The 20,283-nt window shown below is 34.8% G+C and overlaps 1 protein-coding gene and 1 pseudogene across 1 annotated transcript in view; one reads left to right on the forward strand and one right to left on the reverse strand.

Moving 5' to 3' along the window:
* The window catches only part of Ano3 (anoctamin 3), a 247,920-nt gene that overhangs the window by 159,023 nt on the left and 68,614 nt on the right, over positions 1–20,283 (reverse strand). Inside the window, exons 3-4 of the mRNA XM_036184793.1 lie at positions 17,159–17,230; positions 2,165–2,283 (exon numbers count right to left, since the gene is read on the reverse strand). Coding sequence (XP_036040686.1) covers positions 2,165–2,283; positions 17,159–17,230 — 191 coding nt within the window. The remainder of the gene's footprint in view (positions 1–2,164; positions 2,284–17,158; positions 17,231–20,283) is intronic.
* Positions 2,488–3,377, forward strand: LOC118582171 (annotated as a pseudogene).

Raw genomic sequence — 20,283 nt, forward strand, 5'->3', positions numbered from 1 at the left:
GTACATGAGCCACACAGTGAAGAAACCGTGATTGGTCAGCCAATTCAATAAAAAATGCTAACAAAACCCATAGAAATAGTAATGAACAATTTTTGCAAAAGTAAAATAACCTGAAATATATTGAAGTTTGGACTCATTCCTGACACTGTGGATATATTTAAATTCGACTAGATTTCTTTGTAAGTATCTTAGTAGTGAGTGACTAATAAGGAGAAAATTAATTTAGTCTAAACAAACTAAGCATCACAGAGAAAATTATGTTCAAGAACATGAGTAGTACCTATGCAGGAGCATTTGAAACTTAAGCAATTTCTTGGACTAAATTAAATATTCAGATTATTTCCTGCACTCCACTCTCCCCTCCCTCCCTTCATCTTTCCTCCTTTCACTCATTCCTCCCCATCTCTTTATAGAAGGCACTCCACTTTAACAGGAAAAGGGGGGGGGTGAACTTGTTCTGAGCTAGTATTTTTCTTAGCATCTAGGAGGGGATGTAAATCAATTGTAGTCACTGTCATGAAAATAATCACCAGCAATTTGGTTCAGGATTGTCTCATTCAGTTGCCCTGGAAAGTCTGCCAAAACATTGAATTTGAGGAATGGTGGAAACAGTGAACTAAAGAGGTTTAAAACTGAATTATATTTCATTATTTTATTTGTTGGTAAAATATGATTTCAATGCTACAATCTCAACCTCTAAGTTGCTATAAAATTCTGGTACATACTCAGTCTTTGCTGTGCCCTAGATACTTTCACAAAGTCATTTCATGCTTTATGTCAAGCAGAGAGTATGTTCAAAATTATAGATAAGGAAAACAAGGTCATTGTGTATAATTAATATGTCCATGTCACTATATCTAATAATAAGTGGAATTGGAAGTCAAATCATTTTAAATTATATAGTATAAAACTATGTTAATATGTTAACTTTGAGGAGAAAAACATAAAAGTGAATGACTAATTCTAAAAAATAATTATTAACAAATAAGTTCATTGCTTATATTTGGTGTTTAAATAATTATGTCTGATAGGTACAGTGCCACAATTTGATAGGAGACACATGAAATATTCTATAGTAGGGTTACTGCAGTTAATAATAATGTATTAGATATGTCAGAATAATTATAAGAAAGAATTTTGAATGCTCTCCCAATAAATAAATGGTAAATCTTCACAATATATTCAAATTACCATGTCTTTAAAATACATACAGATATTGAAATATCACATTGTGTCCCATACACATAATTACGGACCTCAGAAGAGAGCATACTATTGCTGCATTCCAAACACTTGTCCTTATACCCATATCTAAGAGTAGATTCTCATGCTTTATCAAAAATCTTTCTTTAGCACACAGAGACCATTACAAAAAGTCACAGCTGATCAAAGTGTAGAGAACAACTGACTCTGGGATTCACAGTCCAGATTGATTTCTACGTAAGGCTCGGGGAATGTCATAGAAGAGGGTACAGCACAACTGTAAAACTCAAGACCAGGAAATCTTCTGTAAGATTGTATCTTTGACTTGTCAGAATAAGACTTGAATGAAGAAACACTATTTGGATGCCACTGTGGATGGAAGAAATCTCACAGGACCCTACCCCTAAAAAAGCTACAGTCAATTAATGGAAATTGTGAGAGGGAATAATCAGTTTTTTCATAGCTGAGGCCTCTGGTTATCCAATAACAAGTGGACAGCCTTAAAAACATATACATATAAGCAACACTAAATAGACTCAGAAAGTTGCATTTATATACTTACTCCCTATATGTGTGTACATATCTTTGTGTGTTTAAGAAGAATAACTAAAGAAAAGGAGGTTATGAGTTAGAGAAGGAGATGAAGGGACATGGAGGAGTTTTAGGAATGGGGAGAATAGTGTAATTATATTTAATTAAAATAATATATGTTTAAAAATTAAAGAATAAATTAAAAAATAAAGGGGTAATTTTGGATCTGTTAAATAATATAATAATTGCTTTATAATACAAATGATTATGATGTCAATAAACAGCTTTTCATGCTTGAATCTTTTAAGATACATACTAACTTACATGTCTTTTTAGATTTTCCAGCACAAATCCAATCATATAGACTAATGTTCAAATTTTTAAAAATTACATTACAAAAATTGTGCATCGATAATTCAGTATGAATTACCTTAGATAATTTTGTCTTTGATTCAGGCTTATCTTTGATAACAAATTCATTAAGGAGATGAGATCGGTCATAGTTGGCATGTTCAGATTCATCCATGTAATCCTTATCTCTTCCTAGAGCTAAAACAGAAAAAGAAAAAGTTATATTCATTTTTGTCTACTCATTTTGTTCACAAAATACCTCACTTAAAATCTGTGCTTTTTGGAGAGCACTGTGGTCCCTGATGTTCATGTACAGGGCATAGTCTCTAAACTGGAGTGGGATAGAAGTGAGTGGTCACTATCTCCTGACCTCTGGTGCCAATGCCTCCAGGATGATCAGACATGGCCCAGAACTTGAAGGACATAGCAGGATGCCTGTCCCTGGGGCTTTGGGGCATGGTCTTAGCAGTGAAACTGCTACTGGGGCCATGACATATGATATCTATGAATCCATGTTCACTTTGGATGGTGATCATAGACCAATCTTTGTTAATAAGATTGGCTACATACAGCAGGACACATTCCTGGATTAAGGCCTTAACTTCTGGATATCCTGCTTCCAGTACTCTATCATCAATGATGTTTGGGCTAGAACCTAAAAAAATCTCCTCCACTACAAGCTCAAAAGACTTGCAGATGGTGAATTTTCCCCTGCATATGGTATTTGACTCAAAGTCAAGGAGCATGTGCCCCCAACCCAGCATTTACCAGAGCCTAGGGTAGACCACTAGGAGTGAGTGCTGCTGTTTATTGTCAACAAGAGTATGATCTTTAGGTTTACTCTCTCACAGATGATTACCCAGTAGGCCCAAGTGCCACTCCTGATCAGAAGAGAGCTGGCAGAGCACACCGAGGACTTCAGCCTCATCTTGAGTGATACAGTTATCACAGATCTGAGCTTTAGCCAAGAATACCCAGCTGCTATAAAAGCCAAACAAGTGGCCCAGTGGGAAGCTAGGTGGGCTCAACTTTTGGTGGAAAATGCAAAGCAGGAACAGTATGGGAAGGTAGGACAGCCTGAGCAGGAGGCTGAGGCTGCCATGATGCTCCATGAAGCACTGAGTTGGAATCCTGGCTACATCAAGCTCAGAAAGATCTGGGCCACCCAGGCCCTCTCTAAGAGGATTTCCAATGTCGCAGAACAACATGTTGCTGCTGTCAACCTAGTGCAGAATCTACAGGATGAATGCTGTACTCTGGGAAGTGACAGCTTCATCAAGGGTAAGAAATGAGTGTGGACATCGTGAACACTACCTCCAGAGATGTGGATATGTTTCTTCTCCAGAGATGCAGGCAATGGGTTCAAGCACACCCCACCCCTACACATTTGCCTTTGTCCCTTTGCACCTGTCCTCTTGGATTAAGGATGACTGAAGACCACACATTCCTGAGGGCTTTCTCTGTCCCTGTATTGGCCCAGGAATGTTGAGGCAGTGTGTGATTCTCAATGATTTTCTAAGGTATTGTCCCTTCCTCAGAACCGGGGGAGATAGCTACCATCCCATGAATTCTCACTAAAATTCTTATTGCTTAAAATTTTCTATACATTTTATGTTTCTCAAGTTTAGTTAAACAACATATTTACATAATGTCTATCCAAAGGAGAAACTCAAAACAATCACACAACTGCCTGCCCTTAATTACTATCTTAATGCTGAAGCCGAGAATGATGTCCATGTGAACTCAGCAGCTCTGTGCTTCTTAATGTGTACAAGACCTTAAATATGTACCCAGAGCCATGAAAACTATTTTGGATATAATGTCTGATTTGAAATTTTAGGTGGAGATATTTGTAATGATTGAGAGAATTCTTGATGAGGGATGTCTTTCTATATGCTGTGAATATTTGTTGCTCTGATTGGTTGATAAATAACACCATAAATAACCTATTGCAAGGCAGCTTAGGCACAGGCAGGAAATCAAAACAGAGAGACAGTGAGAAGATGGGGGCAGACACTGATAGCTGCCATCAGAAGCCAGATGTAAAGTACCAGTAATCTACAAGCTATGTGGCAGGGTATAGATTTATAGAAATTGGTTAATTTAAGATATAAGAGCTAGCCAGCAAGAAGCCTTCCATGGCCATAGTTTAAAAATAATATAAGCCTCAGTGTGTTTACTTGGGTCTGATCAGCCACAGAACTGGGCAGGACACAGGAAAACTTTTGACTACAGATTCTTAATCACATTTTGACATTACAAATACATTAATTTAGGGTTCATTGTCTTCAAATTAGAGAAGTTTTAGAAATCTGAGTTTGACTAAAGGGCTAACGAAGTCCACAAAGCAAACTATAAAAGATATGCTAACTACTATTATGAAAAATATAGAAATTAGGTGATTGGCCCAGCAGTGGTGGCGCATGCCTTTAATCCCAGCACTCGGGAGGCAGAGGCAAGCGGATCTTTGTGAGTTCGAGGACAGCCCGGTCTACAAAGTGAGTTCCAGGAAAGGTGCAAAGCTACACAGAGAAACCCTGTATTGAAAAAAAAAGAAAGAAAGAAAGAAATGAAATTAGGTGATTAAAAATTATAATTGCCAAGAAAGTATAAAAAGTAGTTAAAATGATTAGAATAATAAAACTATATTACATTATAAGGTCAATTACATAAGAAGATGTCTATAAGGAATAACTAACATAGATTATAAAATAGGAAATACCTATTATGGCTAATGCTACCATAAAGAACTATGGATAAACTTTATAAAATTCATATTTCATAAGATCAAATATGTCATTAAATGTTATATATTTAAACTTTTCCAAGAAATAAGAGTATTGGAAATAGTTATCAAAATTATTTATAACAATCAAATATGAACTTGACATGAATGACTGTACACAGTGCTTTGAATAATTCAGTCAGTTGACTTACTTCAGGGAAGAAAAACAATGTTTATCACAAAGTAACATTAAGTTATTTAACTATTAACTTTAAATGCATATTATATTAGGATGCATATGAAACTACTGTGATAAAAACATTAGTATAAGCTATTATGTATCTTATCTCCTAAGATATAATTAATAACCAGTTATGTAAGATGTTCTAAATATTTAGTGGTTAAATTTGTTATTTAGCCTAATTGTGATACCATGGACAGAAAAATGATCCTCTGATTAACAGTTACTGTTTGCTCACAGCCACAAACTTTATATGCATTGCTTCCTTTAACTTAATAACTTTGTGAAGTATATTATTTTTGTTTATATTTAATAAGTACATAACCTTAGAATTAATGATTATGTAAAATTATAATGCTAATAAGATATGCATCAAATTAAAGTCTATGTATGATTTTAAAGCTGATATTTGTGAATATATTTCCTATAGATTAAGGCAAACTACATATTATCAATTTAATAATTAGTCATTAAACAACTTCTCTAAATAAAAGATTTAATATAATAGTAACAAACACAGCTTTTCCTTCACAAAACATGCACTAAAGAGAAGAAAAAATTTAAGAAAACTATATCATATGGCCATGTCATTGGAGAAAATACAATAGGAGGGAAAGAAAGAAGTGATAAAAGAAGTGGTGGTGTTAATTTAATAAAGTGGACAGTAAGGATATTTAAGTACAGATATGAATAGGAAGAGCAGAAAGTTACCCATGAAACTGGAAGAAGTGGTCATCCAGTGACAGCAATAAGTGCACATTGTAGACTTGTCTCTTGCTGTTGCATACGATAAAACTAAGTTGCCATTTTAGACTTTATTTGAGAAATTACCAAATCCCTGGTGCCTTCAACTTGCCGTTTTGTTTGGAGAGGATGGAGGGGCTAGTATGTCTGTTTCTTCCTCACCTTTGTGCTCCCGTCCTTTTCTTTTTCCCCACATGAAACAGTAAGCAGGATGCCCACGTATGGTTAAACAGGAGAAGGTAAAAGATAGCTAACCTTGGGGAGCTTGCACTGGCCTGTGGATCAGAAAGATGCCAGAGGCTAACCTATTCCTGTTATTTCCTATTCTAGTGGCATTTTCTCTCCATTCAATGAATAAATAAATACAGCTCTGCAGTGCACTTTGGATGATTCTAGCTGGGATACAGCACAAAGCACAATGAATGTAATGCCTACCTCAATAAACCTGACAGTGGTAAAGAACAAACAACACACATATTAGAAACTAATACAGACAATGAGAAATAGAAACTGGAGAGGGTGGGAAAATAAATATTGGATAGGGAAAGACTAATGTTTTTGAAAAGGTTGCCAAGAACTGCCACCCAGTACTAACCCTGGAACAAAATGTTGTTGAGGGAAGTGAATTTCTATGGAAGCAGGATGCGGGCAAAGGCAAAGGATATTATAAAGGGAGGTTTGTGAGGCAGAGTATGCCATCCTGCATCTTCACAGGCAGTGGCAGTGATACTGCTGGGGAGGAAAAGAGAAGGGCATGGCATGGTGGTGTGTAAGAGTGGCGGTAGAGGAGAGGGTAGAATCTATAGAGCTGTGAACCACTGGGCAGCTTTTATCTTTCATCTTACTTAAACACTGTGGTGATACTGTGTTCCCCAAAATATTGTGCACCCTAATAAACTTATCTCAGCTCAGAGAACAGAACAGCCACAATATTAAACATAAAGGTAAAGCAGTGGTAGCACACGCCTTTAATCCTATCACGTGGGAGTCAGAGATCTATCCAGATCTCTGTGAGTTTAAAACTACACTGGAAACAGCCAGGCATGGTGACTCACACCTTTAATCCCAGGAAGTGATGGCAGGAAGCAGAAAGGTATAAAAGGAGTGAGGACCAGGAACTAGAGCCTGGTTAAGCTTTTAGGCTTTTGAGCAGCAGTTCAGCTGAGATTCATTCTGGAGGACTCAGAAGCTTCTAGTCTGAGGAAACAGGATCAGCTGAGGAATTGGCAAGGTGAGGTGGCTGTGGCTTGTTCTGTTTCTCTGATCTTCCAGCATTCGCCCCAATACCTGGCCACCAGGTTTGTTTTTTTATTAATAAGACTCTTAAGATTCATGCTACAAAACAGGGTGACACCAGAGTGCATTTGATTAGTAGAATGGCATCATCTCTATTTTAACAAAACCAATACTGCAACGAAAAGAATAGACTGAGTTGCTAAAGGCAGAGGAAAGGAGACTAATTAAGCCCTTGTAAAGACTGGGGAGAGAGGATGTCCTTGTGTCAAGGTGATAAGGAAGCTAATACTTGTCAGATCAAAGAGTCATTTTAAAAGAAAAAGACAATTTTATTGAATATAGCATACATAAGAAATAAGTCAGTAGCAATCTTGGTAGTCATGACTGGAGCAACAGAAAAAGATGTCAGTGTCAATATTATTTTAGCAAATCTTTAAAATTCATGCTAGCAGCCTTGGCTTTAGCCTTTAGGATGTTAAAATCATAACCTGGGGTCCTTCATCCCATGTGTGGCATAACTGGAGTGCTTCTGCTCCACATTCATACTCAGGAATCCCAGCCACTATGCATGTTCCTGCCTCATACAGAAAACGGAATGCCATGCAGCACTCTGAAAACTTGGGAGCAACAGAAGATTCAAAGAGGGAAAAACATAACATGACTATATAGGTTTCATGCATTCATTAAATGTAAATGCTGGAAACACTAGATGGTAAATATGATCCTCAAATTGGCAATGATAGAAGCATTGATCCAGAAAGCAAAGATTACCTACAAATACATAACAGAAGGCATGAGACAAAGTTTCTAATATTTTAATTTTTATGTGACTTAATATCTGCTCTGGCCAATGGTTCAAAATGAAAATGCTATTATTTCAGACCAGCATGTACAATTATTTAAAACTTATGATTTGAATAAAAATTTCCAGTCCTGGAGTGAGGATAATAAAACTGACAGAAACAGTTGTCTCCTCCTCAACAAATATAAAAGATAAAAGTTTGCTAAATTTGCCAAAGAGTCTCATGTACCCAACTAGAAATTTACCAAAACATCACAATGTAAAGAAGAGAAAATCCATTCTCACAAGAAATTCTCTCTAAGTGTCCCCAACCTTTTGTCTCCATACTGCACACAGCTACAAGAAGCCAAGTGGAGATATGAATATAATCCAATATAAAATCTTAAGTCTACTTAGAATACTGTGAGATTTTCATTTTGACTTATTTTTTAAAGCTCAATTGAGTTTTTTCTTTCTTTTTCTTTTCTTTTTTTTGGGGGGGGGTTCGAGACAGGGTTTCTCTGTGTAGCTTTGTGCCTTTCCTGGAACTCGCTTTGTAGACCAGGCTGGCCTCAAACTCACAGAGATCCATCTGGCTCTGAGTTTTTTTCAAGTACAAATTTTGTAGAGGGTCATATCTTTTTGCAAAATCAAAATTCTGTATGCCCATACTTTTCAGTAATTAAATCAAAACTATTGCCACCATAGTAAACAGCACCTCCATTTTCCTCCATCTAGGAATGAACCTGACTTCTTGCTTGCTCTCTCCTCTAGCCTACATTGGACTCCTTGGGCAAATCCTGTTGGCTCACTGTGAGGCATTATTTCTCTACTTTGCTTTACTTTTAAGTAGGTTACTATTAACAATAGAATATGTTTTTTTGTCACTCTGTCTTCACTTTATTTCAGTTTACCACACTTAGTAATTTGTAAACAAAGTTATTTTCTTTTTCCTTTAATGAGACATTTGTGACTCTGGTACTTTTCCGTCTTATATTTTTTTCCCTTATTTTTGCTGACTGCTTTACTGCTAACAATTACAATAGAACCTGAAACACAGGTACAATTCAATCAGTGATTGATGAGTAATGAAGCAAATTTAAATATCCAGCAAATCTTACTTGATTTATCAAGATACATCTAGAACTTGACCATTGTCAACACTTAGCTGCTACCTCCTTAACCAAGGACACTGTTGTATTCTGTGCAATAGTCTGTTTGATTTCCCTAAACGGCCTCTGCTTCCATGGGTTGCTCATATCCCATGGTAACTACAGTGAGATTCTATTGAAACCTGGGTAAAATCTTATTAAAGTTCTACTCAAACCCGTGGCTATATTGTACAGGATGGCTGTCTACTGCTATCCATTCATTTCCTACAGCTCTGAGTTCAAACCCTGTAGGGTTTTTATACTTGAGTCTTCTGTCTTCCAAGAACATAATCCCTGGGTCATCCATAGTATTACTATCTGTAACCTCATCAGAAAATGTCTCCTCCAACATTATGTCTAACAGAGACTAATGTTTCATTGTATCCCAGTAAGGCTTTAACATTTTTAATTTTATCATAATTTAATGCCAAATGTATGTATGTATGCACTCTCTGTGAGAGAGAGGGAGAGCATATGTTATATTCAGATATCTTTATCTCACATTTTTAACATCTATGGAATAGATATGCTATATAAACATACATTATGTACATATAAATGTGTTAATATCAACTATGTGGTTTATATATATACAAAAGAGAGATGATGGCTATTCTTACTTTCTCCTATTATAAGTGTCATCAGCACATTGTTTTTGGTCATTTTTACATTACAATATTCACCTCAACATGCTCTGGGATTTCAAAGATAGTTGAAAACTTGATAAGTGAATAATTTAGTTATATAAAAATGTTTTAATTTAGAATGACAACACAGAAATGCTTTAAGTATAATATTAATTAAATATTTGGTGATTTTTCACATATTTATTTAAAATATGTCTTTCATTTTTTTTTCATGCAACTTTGTAAAACTATGCTGTGATGGTGAGTATCAATTGTCAGCTTAACAGGATCTGGACTTCCTTGGAAGATGGACATTTATTCACACCTGCAGAAGATTATCTTAATTGCTTCAACTGATATTCTAGGACCCATTTTAATTATGGAGGGGATAATGTCATGGACAAAGGAAACTAGGCTGCATAAAATAAAGGAAGTGAGCTAGACACAAGTTTGCTGAGAGTGTATGTGATGTTGATAGGTATGTTAAGCTGCTGGTGCCCCGACTTCTGTATCATGATGGACTGTGCCTTAAACTGTAAGTGAAAATAAACCCACCCCAAATTACTTTCATCTGAGTATTTTATCACAGTCCCAGGAAAAAAAATACCCAAGGCATAGTTTAAGATAGGATTAAGAGTGGAAAATACAGTATGAAAAGAAGGTATAATAGTTTATTTTAGATTTGGCATAGTAATTTATTCCTGCCCCAGCTCTAGATATTTTCTATTATTCTTACCAAGGGATGTTTGAATCATAACTGTCAGAATTTTAAAATTGTCTTAAGTTGGTATTTCTGCCAGTCTACATCTGTGGGCAACAATGGAGAGGACCATATTGTGTTTGGATTCCTGGAGCTAAGCAAATCCCCTTTGTTAGTGGATCTTCTGAAATATAAATGAAACTCACCAGTGTGTTTTGGTTCTTACTAAAGACAGGACTATTTGTATTCAGTCCACCCTGTTTGACAATGCATTTCTTTCACAAATGCCTACAATATCAATTAAATTTCAAATAAAAAATATTCTATGAGTAATAGCATTGAAGTTTTGTATCTAACACCCATCATATTTCTCAATTTATAAACTTTATCTTCACATCACAGCATTTCAAAAGTTAAAATGAGGTTCAAGATACACATTTTTAAAAAACATGGTAACTCTCCACTTTTCCCTGAAAGTCCTTAGTAATTTAATGGTGCTTCTGGCAGTTAGTTGCATCTGGAAACTCAGAAAATGAAAACTTAAGAAAAAATGACATTCAAAGCTCCAACCACATAAGCTTCTGGGACAGTGACACTTGATGACATTTCCCATAACCAACAGATCTCTTACTGCTTTTTCCTTCCTCAGTGGTCTAACAACATACACCCAATAAAAGAAGACAGTATGAAATTTAAGAAAATTTACACCACATGTTGGTGTAAGGAAACTAATAGAGTGATAAAAGTACAAACTGTAGCTTCAGCAATATAACTTAAAATCTAGGCTTTCTCACATAGTACTATTAAAAAGACGGTGGGTTTGCAAGAGTCTCCTAATGTAAAATTGGGAGGTAATAAAATATTTATGTGGATTCCTTCCTAGGACTACATGGAATAATCCATGAAAAATTACTTGAAAACAAAGTATGAAACAAACATATATTTCTTCTGTTTGCTATTAATTTACAATTCTAGTACTTATATATCTGTAAGATAAATGGCATTTGGAGTTTCTTAAAAGGATGTATCTTTCATTTTATAGCTTAAGTAGGTGTCTATGATAAAAGTTTTACAGCCAATGAGATTATGATTCCAGTAGCTAGCTTATTCCAACTGCCATTATTTCTCATAATGTCATTTCATCTAATTATTTATTCTATTTTACCAAAGGTACAAGATGATGCCTGGGAGTGGATTAGGGTCCTTTTGGAGAATTTTGAATGTGTGAGAACATTATCAGTCTGTTTCCCTAATTTGAAACTTTTCTGTTTATGTGTAGTTATAGTTTATCTAGGGTTATCAGAATATCTAAGAATGCATAATTAAATAATTATAGTGGATTAACATTTTCCTGCTTTATAATTTATATGTCTTATCCAACATACATTGTATTACTTGACTGTAACAAAGATCTTAATTCTATCCTGCTTGAAATCCATAGTATAAGAAGGGATTGAACAATGTCTTCATTTTACAACTCAGAAAGCTGATGTACAGATAGTGTGAACCCAGATAATAAGATCTAGGATTGGTATACAAATTTACCCCCTTTGAATGATAACATATTAAATTTTTATAATTATCATCCATATAGAACTTTCCTTCAATGATCCCTATATAGATTATTCAGGGATTTAATATAGTGATAATGAGGACCCAGAAAGTAAAAAAAGTTTTTTTTCCTATTCCTGTATTTCTTATTTGTCTATAACCTTATCTTATTTCTATACTGATGTTGCATCCAGGCTATTGATAGTACTCAGTATGCCTGTGCACCAGTGTTTACTCCATGAAACTTCTTATCATATTCAGGGCAAAAAATTGCAAAGCATTTATTCCTAACAGGTTGTTGCTCTTTTTTCCTTGTAATGAATGGCAAAACAGCCAGTGGATTGGTACAGCAGACTCTCTGAAAGTGTGTGGATACATCAATGTACTCTGACTTATTTCCGCTCCTCACTCCTGTAACTGATCCTAAAATATTTTGTGCATAAAATAGGTATCACATACTATTTTTGATTATAGGGCTACAAATGCTAAAATGATGAACAAGGTCTCTACATTTTCATCTCCAGTAGGGATCCCTAAATAAATCATACAATTTTAAGTCACAATACCCATTATGAAGAAAATCTTTGGGACAGAAGGGGAGCTGGTGTAGATCTGGTTTATTATAATATGAGGTTCTGAGATGTGAGCAATATGATGAATGAAAAATCACAAGAATAATCTGACTGCAGCACTTTTACTGAAAAGAAGCATTAAAAACTGGCCTATATACAATAGACCCAGATTTCACAGGACGTCTGAAGGCCGAAGTAAGTTTAAAATTTTAAAAGCAATGGGAAACCTTGGAGAGACTGGAGCAGAGAAATGAGATTTAATTTTCCATTCATTATAGCACTGTGGAAAATAGAGAGTGAAGATGTAAAAGTTTGATCGCAAAGTCTTATTAGACACCCATTGCACCAGTATAGCCAGGAAATCATAGACCAGACTATGTAAAAGAGTGAGTGGGGTAAGCAGTGATCATATTCTGAATGTGTTTTGAAAGTTGAACCAAGAATACCTGTTATTTAAACAAGTTTGACAAATAACTTAAAATGTTTACCATAAATGTAATGTCATCACTGCAAACGGGGATTTAAGAATAATTCTCTTATCACTGTAACCTTTAAGTAGGTTAGAAATATTAGTAGGAAGTTCTTTCTTATATCCTATTTGATATGAAATGATTTTGGGAAACTAATAGAATTTGATAGAGATAATGTCAAAGTAAGGAAAGCAAAATTACCATATAACCATTTAGCCATAGTAAGAAGCAACAATGACTACTCAGTCTGAACTACTGAGCTTGTAGAAAGCAAGTAAATGCCTTAACTTTTTAGTAAGACCCCTTACTAAGAGGCATTAATAACATTAACAAAATTTTGGCATTGTCAAATATACTGGTTTTGATGAGATAAGTTTATTTTATTTTGAAGATAATTAATCTTAAAGTGTCTAGGCATAATAAAACATATCCATGTTAAGTATCATATCCTTGTCATTTTCCAACTTTAATGGGATTCCAAAACTAATGATTTCAAAATTATAATTTTGTTGAATGATTTATGTGAATGCATGGGTGAATAAATGAACATGACTGAATGTGTACTCTTGAACCGTGTGTGTGTGTGTGTGTGTGTGTGTGTGTGTGTGTGTGTGTGTTTTATAAATACAGATGACAATGACATTCTGGCTTTATGAGATGCTTCATGAAAAGCACAATTCAGCATTATGTCACACAATAGAATGGAGAAAACAAACAATAATACCTTTTGAAAGTCTGGTTAGTTTTAATCAATCATTTCCCCAAGTACATTTTTCCATGCACCTTCACTCACAGTTAGAAACTGAAAATATTACAGAATGAGTCTTATGTAAACATCACCATCTATGTTTTACCTTAAAGATCTTTTTGCATATGATAGTAATGAAAGAGAGGTCGAGGATTAAAACTTCCAGGGAACTCCAGTTCCCAATGGATAGCTTTGCATCATCTGAAAATTTATTGTATCCACTGAGAAATTTTTCAAGAGGTGATAATAATAAAATCACTCCCAAGGGATTTTATGAGAATTACATAAGATGAACTAAGAAAAGTGTTGTGTAATAAGAAGTTCAGTGAATTACTGTTGTTATGTTACAACATAAGTATCCTCTTTGATGGTAATAGGATCTCTAAACATGAACTGGTATGGCAAAGACATGAGGATTCAACAGAATTTAAATGTGAAAATAAACTGAGTTACTAAACACATCAATGAATCTTTTTTTGTATGTGTTTGTGTGTCCTAGTAGCCATGGTAAAGCTATGCTTCTTGGTTGAGTCAGACAAACTATAAATTATTGATTCCAATTTACAAATAAAATCACAAATACTCAGAGACATGAAATAAAGTGCCACAATTACACAGTTAGTAGATATAAGAATGATTTGATCAATGGCTGGATTAGAAAAATACATTTTATTAGGCATCCATGATGTTTAGTACTGTTTGTCATTTGATAGGATCTGGAATAATACAAAACACAAGCCCAGGGCAAGCATGTGAGTGGTCCTCTAGGTTAGGCTAACCTCTGGCCATATCTGTGAGGAACTAAATTGATTAAGTTAGCTGAAGTGGGAAGATCCACCCTACATTATTTGGCTTGTGTGTTGGACTGTATATAAATGGAATTAGTGGCTGAGCACAAACACCACTTTCACTCTGCCCTTAAGAGGTGATGCAGAGTAACCAGTTACCTCAAGCTCTAGCCTGCATAGCTTCTCTACCATGATGGATCAAACACTTGAACTGTGAGCCTGAAAATAGATACTCCTTCCTTAAGTTGTTTTTATCAGGATGTTTATCATAGCAGCTGGAGAAGTAACTAAAATATCAGCTCTTCCGGAAGCATAAGCTCTAATGCGATAAAAATAAGGTCTTCCTTCAGAGCTCCTCCTTTGAGCACGGGGAAATATCAGTCCTCAATGATACTCCAGCACTAATATTCTCATGGGCAGTGCCAAGTAGTTCACTGTAAAAAGGGAAAGTCATTACACAGATGCACTTGTTTGGTTCTCAGTGCTTGGAAATTACAGTTCAATGCCTTCAGATGCAATGGCACTCTGCACTCTGACGGCAAATGCAGAAAATAAGACTGCTTGGCATTTGCAGCTAAACATGCATTGCTAACATGCTCACTTTAATTATACTCAATGCTTCTTACTTTCTTTGACCTCCTTTCAAAGATAAGGGAAACATCATATTACAGAAATACAGTAGACTTCCTTTTTCATTATTTCACTGTTTTATACTTTTAATATATTTACCCTCCTAACTCATCTCAGATACAGTACTACTTTCATATTCACCTAACTTTTTGTGTTATTTTTCCTTGTCAAGACCAATTTGTGCTGCCCAAACATCTTTACATGTGTGGTCTTCTATTAGAGAGTGATTGACTTACTGAGGGCTACACTCTTAGAGAAGACCGTCTTTTCCTCTCACAGCAGAATGGACAATATCTCCAGGGTTAGTCATTGAATTTCATGCCAAACTCCCATCTCCAGGCTGGGATTTGGTCTGGTTTGGGGTTACATACATTTTGAGCATGCTGTCATAACTACTGTGAGTTATGTCTGCAACTTCCCTGCTGTGTCCTACAGACACTGTTTCCTTGTAGTCACCCACTCCTCATGCTTTTATACTCTTTCTTCCCCCTCTTCTACCATGATCCTTGATTTGTTGGAAGAAGGGATGTAGTATATATGTTCAATAAGGACTGAGAACTCTGCAGTCATTTATTCTCCACATCATGGCCAATTGTGGACTTCAGTGTTAATCCCCACCTCCTGCAAAGAGAACCTTCTCAGAGATAAGTGATAAAAGTATCTGTCAAGTAGGAGCTGCATCCACATGGATTATGTGAGTGTTCAGTATTATTGTAGTTACACAAATATTAGCAAATTTCCCTAAAATGGCAGTTTTCCATTTAATTACAGTTTGTGAAATTTGAAGTTGGTTAGTTTTTTTTCCTTTCTTTCTTTTTAATGTCAGTCTTGCTATCAGCTCAGATTAACCTGAAAGCTGTAATTTATTTCAGCATTTTGAATACTGGAGTTACAGATTGACAAATTATAAAATATCAAGTGTAATGCTGGACAAGTAGAAGGATATCAATATCAGATGGGTTGAGACCCACCAACACAATTTCTTCCAATCTACTGAGTTTAGGAAAATTACATTAAATTTGGAATAACAAAATTTCAAAAGATAAGATCTGTGGAATTGTAATGACAGTATTTTGATTCTGGAGTAATTGTTAAAGTATTAAGTGGTACTAGTTTAGTGAAAATTTAATGTAAACTTTACTACCTGTGTGGGTGTGTTGAATAAAGAAAACCAAGTATTTTCATGTTGTTTTGTTTTCAGAAAATGAGTGACTGAAGATCATGCTACAAAATGAGGTACTGTAGCAAAGAACTTTATTGTGTTCTGATGAAATGTTCCTTTTGATGTTTTATGTGAAATGAACCAGATAATGTTTTAATTCGGAAATTAATAAGGTAGCCCTGTTTCTATGCCAGATTAAAAGATATTATAAAAACATGATTAATTTGTAGTTCAAGGTAGTGCAAATGTTGACTTGACAATGTCTAAAGAATTAGAACAAGATAGAAATGTTGGGCTAGACATTTTTTTTAATCTTGGCTACATTTATGTTTACCAAGGAAATAACAAAAACTGTAGATATTCATGTCACCTGCCCCCTAGACAAATTAAACCTGATTATGTGTTGCTGGTGTGATCAGAGAATTTTAAAAGCTCCCAGGAGTCTTCAGTCTCTTCACACTTAATCAAAAAGGCAATGTAGATATATCAAAAGTATTTTCATAAAGAAAACTCATGATCAGTATCTGTTAGTTATAGATTAATTTTGAACTTTATAGGAAAAGTATAGAAAAATATGTAAATTATTCACTAATGGAGAACCAGGACAGATCTTTCAACTTTTACTAGCACAAAAAGCATTCAGTGGCAAAATTAGGTACATTTCTTGATGTCAGTGTAAACATATTTATTTGTATAGAATGGAAAGAAATTCATAAGAAGCCAAAAGTAAAATTCACTGACATTTTGTTATAGTATTATTCACTACAATCATGTTATTTGAGTTTTAAATTGTGTGATAAATCAATTAATAATTATAAAACTCAGATTTTTATATTCACTGCTCAAATTTTAAAGACCCAAAGTGAACATTTTTATGCAAAATTATTCTAGATTTGAAGAATACACTTGATTTTTGGAGAGAGGAAAATAAATTGGAAATTAACTCACCCAAGCAAAACTCACTGAAATCTGCAAAGGAACATTTGAGAGTAGAGTCTTTTTTACTCTCCTCAGAATTAACTGTAAAAAAAAAAAAAAAGACACTTTGTAATTTGGGGAAATAAATGCATAACTATAAAAGTACCTATAATACCTGATGTCTAAATGATACTCAATTTTTAAAAAATGTTTTAAGTTAATGTATTAAGATTTAAATTTTATTTGAACAATAGTCAAAATTTAACTTTCAACAAAACACCACCTATGTTACATTTTAACATGTTCATTCTCTTGAGCAATTAACATTATTGTAAATGACTGTAAGTTGACTATAATACAAAGTGTTGATCTATTATTGAAAAGAAAATATTAGTATTCCCAAGTTGTCCAGAAGGAAAAAGGACTAAAGGGACTTTTTGTTTCCAAAGCCAAACTGTATCCAGCTTTATTAAAGATACTTTCCATAAACAACCCTGGTTTTTCAGGCAGGGCATGGGCAGACAGTTATAACAGTATACAAGAACTTCCAGCCTCTCTTCTTGTATAGTCTACCAAAGTCAGAAAGTCACTACAAAACCCAGTGAGTCTTCATTCAATGCTTTGAAAAAGGGAGAGGTTAGAGAGAAGGCTGACAGTTCACACTGAGGATGTTGTTTAACAACTTTTCACAAGCCGACCCTGAGTTTCAGGAAATGAACAGGGAAGAATTATCAATCTGAAGACCCACAATTCTTTATAAAAGGAACCGCTGCTCTTTTGAGGACACTCAATGATACCACTGCAAACCCCAGATTGCCCAATAGACCTGCAAAAACAATTTTGGGGGTCAGGTTCCAAAAGGTCTCTAGTTTTAAGGGAACTAAGTCTATGTTGATGGTACAGGGGGAGCAGGATATAAAAATGAATTTAGAGTTTTCCCACACAAGGCATTTTGTGCCATGGTGGTCAGATATGTCAACACCAGGACGTCTCTCCTGAGAACCAAGAGGAGTCTTTCAAAATTATCAGGGAAAGATGTTTTCCAACATCAACCATCATTAATCCAGCTTGGGAGACATTTTGTTAGTGACAGATATTTCTCCCCCTGCCCCCACAAACAATTAAGTTTTCTGTGTGCTAACAACATAGCTTAAAAAAAGAAAAGTAAAACAAAATTCTGCATTTTCATAAAGACTCTTAATGGAATACATTTTCACTGGGAAAACATCAAGAGGAGAATGGGAAAAATATAAGCTAAGTATGGCTGAATTTTATGATCAGGGCTTGTCTAAAAGTATATGATGTATCTTCTTACATGAGTAAATGTGTGAACAAGAGTATGCCAGCTCCAATTTTTCTTCACTATGGCATCTTTTTGGTATATCCTTTAAAATTCAACCCTGTTCTGCTCCAAACACTGCCACATCCTTAGGAATCAATTCTTTGCTGTTTGGGCATCACTATGAATGAAGACAATTGGTATTTCTTACTTTTAAATATATTAATTCCATAACAACTGGATTCATTGTGAAATTTTCTTAGATTCCTGAAATCTTTTATCATGGCCTCCCATTTCCATCTTTTTTCCCTATCTGCCTCTTACTGATCCTTTTATTATTCTCTAATAGTCTGACTTTGACTTTACTTTCCTGACTGTGCCTTCCTCCCCGAGATTCAAAGCATATTCCATTTGTCTCTTTGAGTCTGGCCTTATCTCACTTAATATAAACATATCCAATTCTATACTTTTTCCTGAAGTGACAAGTATTCCATTCTCTGTCTTGATGGATAATATTCTACTGTGAATATAGGTCACATTTTGTTTACCCATCTATGTATTGATGGGCATAAGATGGCTCTGTAAAAGCTATTATGAATGATGCATTAATATACATGGGCATGTAGGTATCCTTACTATATGCAACATTTGCTAAGTTTAATAGCATAAAAATTAATTTCCAAAATGAATTTACAACTATTTTGCATTCTAAATAGTGTATAGAGTTCTTTGTTTACATATATCCTCTCCAAAATTTAATAGTATATTTTGTTTAGTTGGTTTGTTTTGTGACTCTCTTGTTTGGCTGATAGCCATTCCAAATGAGATAAGATGGAAGAAGTACATTTTAGTAGATTTTGCTGTTGTTATTTGTCTGTTTGGTTTTAGATTCTAACCCTATAGCTGAGATTGGCTTTGAAACAATTATATATTGACCATGCTGACTTCAGATTAATAATCTGCCATTCTCCACATCCACAATGTTAGGTTTCAGACACAATTTACCAAGCCTGGAACTTGGTGCAGCTTTAAAATCAATTTCCCTGATGACCTCACTTGTCAGATATTTTATGTGTACTTGTCACCCATTTACTCCTTCATTTATAAATTCTCTACTCAGTCTTTTGGTCATTCTGATTATTTGTTCTTTATGTGTTTATTTTTTCCTTGTAGATCTTTATTCTGAAAATTAATCTACCATCGGATGAATAGCTGTCTCTTCCTTATTTCTTTTGCTATGCAAAAGCATTTCAATTTGATGCAGTCCCATTTGTCAATTTTTATTATTTTCTGAGCCATTGGAGTCATATTCAAAAAGCCTTGGAATATTTTTAATTTTTCTTATTTTTCCTTGTTAAGTTTCTGGTTTATGCCAAGGCCTTTGATCTATTCTGATTTGATTTTTGTGAATGATGATACAGAGGTACAGAGTTTCTTCTGCATGCTATTTTTCAAGTGTTTGCTAACAATTCTTTATCTCCAACATTTATTTTAGCAACATTGTCAACGTAAGGTGACTGTAGCTGCAGAGATTCATTAGTCCATGTATTGAATACTGTGCCTGTGCCATGTTGTCTTCAGTACTATGGAACTGTAGTGTGACTTTGTTTGCCTGCTTCCATGTTTCAGAAAGAGAGTGTCTATGGAGAACAGTCTATCCTGGAACTCACTATACAGCCCTGTATGGCCTCAACATCATGAACTTCTGCCTAGACCTGTTGAGTGCTGTGATTAAAAATAGTGCATGGAGTAACAGGAGGCAAACATGGATACTCATCTCATTCTGATCCCAGATCAATGATTTCACTTTTGCTTAATTCAATAAAATGTTATTGAATACATATAGCTTTGCTGAATGTAATTTTTATTACATATA

This window comes from Onychomys torridus, chromosome 4, assembly GCF_903995425.1.
Source record: "Onychomys torridus chromosome 4, mOncTor1.1, whole genome shotgun sequence".
Classification (NCBI taxonomy): Eukaryota; Metazoa; Chordata; class Mammalia; order Rodentia; family Cricetidae; genus Onychomys; species Onychomys torridus.